A 5,611-nucleotide genomic window follows, 5' to 3' on the forward strand; every position below is an offset into this window, starting at 1 on the left:
ACTTGCTATCATAACCTGTGTCAAAAATAAAAGGAAAAAAATCTACAGTAATATGCCTTGGTTTTATTTTTCTCTTACATGAAACATGTCGAAATAAAATTGAAAGAAGCACATGTAGATTGCAACATCAAAGCCCGTATTGCTTCTCCCAACCACATGTATCACAAGTATAAGACTCTAGTATGAATGATGATATTTCTAAGAGAAATAAGTTGATATCGAGAGTCGTATAATAAGCTACTGGCCCAACACACAAATATATTCCGATTGTCTCTACTCGTGTGCTTGAATTACATAGATCCAATCCACACCCAACCAACCACCATCCATGCAATCTTGGATGGCTAGTGATGGACACCCAAGATGGTACATCACTTGTTATATCCGATCACTAGTCTTAAACATTGCATGGATAGCTAGCGATTTGAGATTGAACCTCTAATTTATGCGAATAAGAGATGATAGAAGGACAAGAAAAAAATTAGACATCTATACCATTCTTCTTCTACAAGTATCAAAAGGTTTTTTACAAATAATTTTAATATGGAGTCTATTAGCCAAATTTTGAAATTAAAAAAAAGAAATAAAATATGGATGAGTGATTATGTTTGGATTAAGAAAAGTTCTCAAATTCGGAGGTGTATATTTCGCATGAAAGAATGACTCATTTTGCAAGAATCCACTGTTGGATCATTCACTGGTCACTTTGAGAGCTATACGGTGAGTTAAAGATATAACCCCGATCCTCCAACTGCATCAACTATTAAGCATTACCATTTTTTTTCTGAAAAAAATAATAAATCATTTTTCCCTTGTCGCTTAATCATTCTTTTTTGCCAAAAAAGAATGATTAAAATATGGTTTGACTGGAAGCTCCATTGGTTGCCGCAGCTCACGCGACGACCACCGAATTCCATCTCCATCGCACGTGTGGGCTTCCCAACGCCTGCCACGTCCGAACAGCTCCTCTGGGTCCCACAGGCGTCACCTTTTGTCTGGTGACGGGGCCCACCACCTGAGTAACTAACTTTCACTTTTTGCCTTTACACTGTCATTATTGGCTTCGTTACTGCTGCTCGCCAATCGAGATGGACGACGTGGACAAACGATAGAAACAGTGAAATATCCGACCAAATTTGGGGTTAGCGGATGGTGGTGGGATCTCATCGATATTTATTTATGGACAAGGGTCTCCAATGCAAACTCCAAAGGGACGCAATGTAGGGGCCATTGGGGCGGATGCCCATGGAGTTTGGTACCTGTCAATTTTAGAAATCTCTAGAAAATAATTACATTTGTTTTTTATTTTAATGAATACAATATTTGTACTTATTTTTTTTACAGATTTGACAATTGAGTTTTTTCTTTTGCAAAATATTCTCGTTTTTTCTTAGGTTGTGATAATTTAATCAGAGTTAAATCAATAACAACACCACCCCCCCTAAAAAAAAAAAAAATCTCAAAAGCAACAAATGATTACTTAACAACTAGAATCAATGTAGTTTAGTTATTATATTTTCATTAATGCGACACAAAATTGTCACCATTATAAATGAGTAATGATATGGTTTGGGTTCGCCATTCCAGCTCAACTTGCCAACTTGACGACGACAAAATGTCCACCGAAATCAATAGCTAATCAAATTTTCAAATAACTAACGTAATCGATTACAACTTGGTACGATATCAATGCATCCGAAAAGGAACATCGTGATCGATTCTGTAGATAAGAAAAGCGCCTGATCACGATGTATCTGAAAGAAAATATCCTAACTGTTCCGATTAGCGGATATAGAAAGTGCTCAATTACTCATTCGTGAATCGTACGATTCTAATTATATAGATTTGCATCCACTCCTCTATAAATACTAGGCACCAAGACCTTTAGGTATGAAGTAAATCTGAATATCATATTCTCCTATTTCTATCTCTTTCATCTTTTTCATTTTATCTTGAAATTCTATCTAAATTAAGCATTAGAGAGTTTCTCAGCCAAATATATTTCAGCAACCACCTGTTGTTGCGGAATAGCTTCAGTGTCGTACTACACCTCCAACTTATTCAAGCAAATCAGTACGTTCATCTATCAAGTCAAATTTTGAGTGGCAATAAGTAATAACTTTTAGATATCATACTCGTATACATTTGTAGAAATGAGCGCTATTTTCTCTCTAGTCATGATCAATCTTAGTTAAATAACTGAGTCATAGTGTAATTTTTCTTCTTCATTATTCTTTCTTGTTTCCATTTAAGTTCCACTATTTAGAAATAACTTTTCTCATTCTCTCTCCATTATTTTTAAAATTAAGAGTTTTTTTTGCATGTATACCCTCCAAAATATATAAAATTATATAAACATCCTCATAAAAATACTATTTGTATGTATACCCTCATAAAATATTTATTTTACACGTATATCCTTTTTTCTTTTTTTTATATATGTACCCATATTATCTAATGCTGTTAAAAAAATAAATGATTTAAATTTGAAAAGATTGAAATATCCTTATAGATAGAGGTGCAAAACAAAAACTTTATAAGGATACACATACAAATAACAACTTTGCAAGTGTATTCATACAATTTTACATATTTAAGATGGTATACACTTAAAAAAATAATAAAAAATAATCAAAATTTAGTAAAGATAATTTAGTTTTTTAATAAAAAAGTAGCAAAAAAATATTATCATGTCACATAATCTTAAATTAATATCAACGTTTATAGAACGAATTATGTTACCATTATGAAATTCTCGCCTAAAAAACAAACAACTCAACATTTAAAAAATATTTTACTAATCTAAGCATCTATAATTAATTTATATTTGATATACTTTAATCTTTAAAAAATAATAAATAATATATAGATGTCATAGATTCAATAATGATAATTATACCAAAATTAAACAGAGAATAGCATTACCAAAATGATCACCTAATATTCCAACTTGACTGGGTCAAAATTTTAAAACAGAAAATGAACAATGTGGCTCGATCTTTTTAGACTTGTCGATCTAACTGAATCATAAGAAACTTAGCAAGTTCCAACCAAGTTTTGATTATTTTTTTAATAATTTTTTGAATGTATACCCTTCTAAATATGAGAAATTGCATGATATCTTTGTAAAGTTGCTATTTACGTGTACACCATTATAACTTTTTTTTTTGTATATCTACTCATATAGATATTTTAGTTATTTTAATTTGAAGGCTTTATTTTTTAATAATAATATATGATACGGGTACATATATATATATATATATAGTAATTTTATGAGGGTATATATATTTAAAAAATTTAAAATTAAAGACAAAGGAGCATATCTCAGGCAACAAAGTTTGCTATGTCAATCTTGTGAACAAATTTCACCTCAATATAGACATTTCCAAGTGCAACACAAGACTAAAGCTTTCCCTCCTGAAGCCCCCATGCAGCATGAAAGAAAACCAAAAAAAGATTTTAGAAGAAAAATCCTACAATCCTGCAATGTACACGTGATACACCATCATCCACGGTATCTCTCGGCTCTCCTCTTCCATCCTGACCGTCCATCGGCTCCAGGCAGGGGGAGCACACCGATCATCAACTAAAAAAAAAGTCCTTCCACAACATAATGATGCGACGCGTGTCAGAATCATGGAGACCCAGAGGAGGTCAGGCTGGACACCGTAGTGGTGGTGGTCGAGCAGGACGTCCTCGGCGTGATCACCGGCTTGATCAGGACCGTCGGCACGCTGCCGCTCCTCCTCCGTTCGTGCTCCTTGATCAGTTGCTCCGTTACCCACCCCAGCTTCTCGCCGTTAGTTCGCTCCGTTAACTTCCTCCCCCGGAACAGAACCGACTCCACGTTTCTCTCCGCCATCGTCTGCTCTGCCGCTTCCACTCCATCATCAGCTCTTCCCAAACTGACCCCATGTCCCTGAAATATCCCCCAAACTTTAGCTCTTCATGTCCCAAAATGCCCTCCCGAGTAGGGGTATTCTGGTGATTTTACGAATAGAACGGAAATTTTACGAGCGAAATTTTCCCCAGCAATACCTGAATTCGGACGTAGTTCGTCGTCCTGCTCTCTCCGAAGGCCATGGCCACCGCTTGATCCACCTGGTATTTGCAAAAAGAAAAATTAAGTTAGAGAAGTGATTTCTAATTGCAAAATGACCAAAAAAACCTATTTAACCAACGGTGGAGATCAGATGATCTACCCTAGTTGCAGCTCACAGGGAGGGTATTTTAGTTGTCTTAGAAGAAAGGTGATAAAAAAATTGGAAAAGGGCCGTGGGTTCGTACCATGTCGGCCTGGCCCATACAAGCGATCCGGACGAGTTCAGCCGCGGACGGTGGCGCCGGCGATCTTCCGGCGATGTCCGTCTCCCCGGCACCAAGAGACACCACCAGGAGGTCCTCCACGCCGGCGGCGAAGGGGAACTCGTGCTTGTTGTTTAGAACGTGCGTCACGGCCGCCGCCGTGGGGTTCCTCATCGCCAGTCCCCCGCCGACGGCCCGGATCCGCGTCCGGCCGTCCACCGACCGCATCTCCGCCGCCGCCGTCGCGGCGCATGTCGCGGCACACACCTCGCGCATCAGGAAATCGTAGCCGTCCGTCTCCACCGCGTCCACCCGCGAGAAGACGAACGGCGCCCCGGAAGCTAAATCGTAGCACGGGATCAGCACCGGTTTCACGGTATCCCGCAAAGTGGCGTCGCCGAAGATCCGCCGGAAGAATGTCCCGTCGCCGCCGCCCGATCGCCGGAAGATCTTGTGCAGAAGCCCCTTCTCGCCGGTGGCGGCGAGACGGGAGCGGTTCTTGGCGAGGAAGCGGAGGGCGTCGTCAGCAGAGAAGAGCGGGTGGCCGTCAGGGCCGCGGGTGAAGAGCATGGAAGCGAGGACGCCGCCGGCGCCGGATCCGGCGGCGAGGTCGAAGAAGTCGGCGATCCGGGCGGCGGGGTCGCCGGAGAGCTTGCGGAGGGAGGCCTCGAGGCGGGCGAGGGCGACACCGGCGAGGAGGCCGTCGGAGGCGCCGCCGTCGATGGAGAGGATGCGGACCCTCCCGGCCGCAGCGGAGGCCTTGAGGGGCGTCCCCAGCGGGCTTCTGGCAGGCCGGAAGAGCTTAGGGTCGTCGTAGCCGAAGAGGAACTTGTTCTCAAGAATGGAGAAGATCTCGTAGCTCAGCTTGTCAATCTCGAGGCTCGGATCCATCCAAGCCGCCGGTGACTCCATTCCCGAAATGGTAACTCTAAATCTTAACTCTAGAGGTCGGAGAGAGAGGCGGGGAAGAACGGAGAACCCTCCGTTTGGTATTTATGGAGGAGAAGCAACAGCGCAAGTTAGCATAGCGGTCACGGCGCACGTTAGTTACAGCTTGTGCGCTCCGGCGATTAATCGGCAGCTGGCATCCTCCCGCTCGCTTCTCCGAAACCGTATGAGGAGCATCTTACGACGCAAAAGCCCATACTTTATTAACACAATTACACGATTGCCATATAAACAACTCCAACGTAATTCTTTTGATCTTAAGTGAACGGTGTGGATTTGAAATGCGATTTGAGTTGGTGTGGCGGGGTGGAAGGGTAAGTATGGAAAGGAAGAAATCGGCGTGGTTTTGACGACG

The 5,611-nt window shown here is 41.4% G+C and overlaps 1 protein-coding gene across 1 annotated transcript; it reads right to left on the reverse strand.

Annotated features, from left to right (window-relative positions):
* Window positions 1–3,327: 3,327 nt before the first annotated feature.
* Window positions 3,328–5,290, reverse strand: LOC103719385 (patatin-like protein 3). Its single transcript, XM_008808596.5, has 3 exons — window positions 4,291–5,290; window positions 4,042–4,104; window positions 3,328–3,922 (listed from the first exon to the last, which is right to left on the reverse strand). Exons 1-3 carry the CDS (start codon window positions 5,218–5,220, stop codon window positions 3,638–3,640), a joined length of 1,278 nt encoding a protein of 425 aa, XP_008806818.3. The 5' UTR covers window positions 5,221–5,290; the 3' UTR covers window positions 3,328–3,637.
* Window positions 5,291–5,611: the final 321 nt, after the last annotated feature.

This window comes from Phoenix dactylifera, chromosome 12, assembly GCF_051530095.1.
Source record: "Phoenix dactylifera cultivar Ajwa chromosome 12, Ajwa_hap1_PhDact_Kaust_v1.1, whole genome shotgun sequence".
NCBI classification, from domain to species: domain Eukaryota; kingdom Viridiplantae; phylum Streptophyta; class Magnoliopsida; order Arecales; family Arecaceae; genus Phoenix; species Phoenix dactylifera.

What these genes read in the sequence shown, in the direction of transcription:
- LOC103719385 (XM_008808596.5), bottom strand. Translation starts at nt 5,220, where the DNA reads ATGGAGTCACCGGCGGCTTGGATGGATCCGAGCCTCGAGATTGACAAG. An exon ending in GTATGGGCCAGGCCGACATG is followed by an intron (nt 4,105 to 4,290) that starts GTACGAACCCAC and finishes TGCAAATACCAG; the next exon opens with GTGGATCAAGCGGTGGCCAT. An exon ending in CGAACTACGTCCGAATTCAG is followed by an intron (nt 3,923 to 4,041) that starts GTATTGCTGGGG and finishes GGGATATTTCAG; the next exon opens with GGACATGGGGTCAGTTTGGG.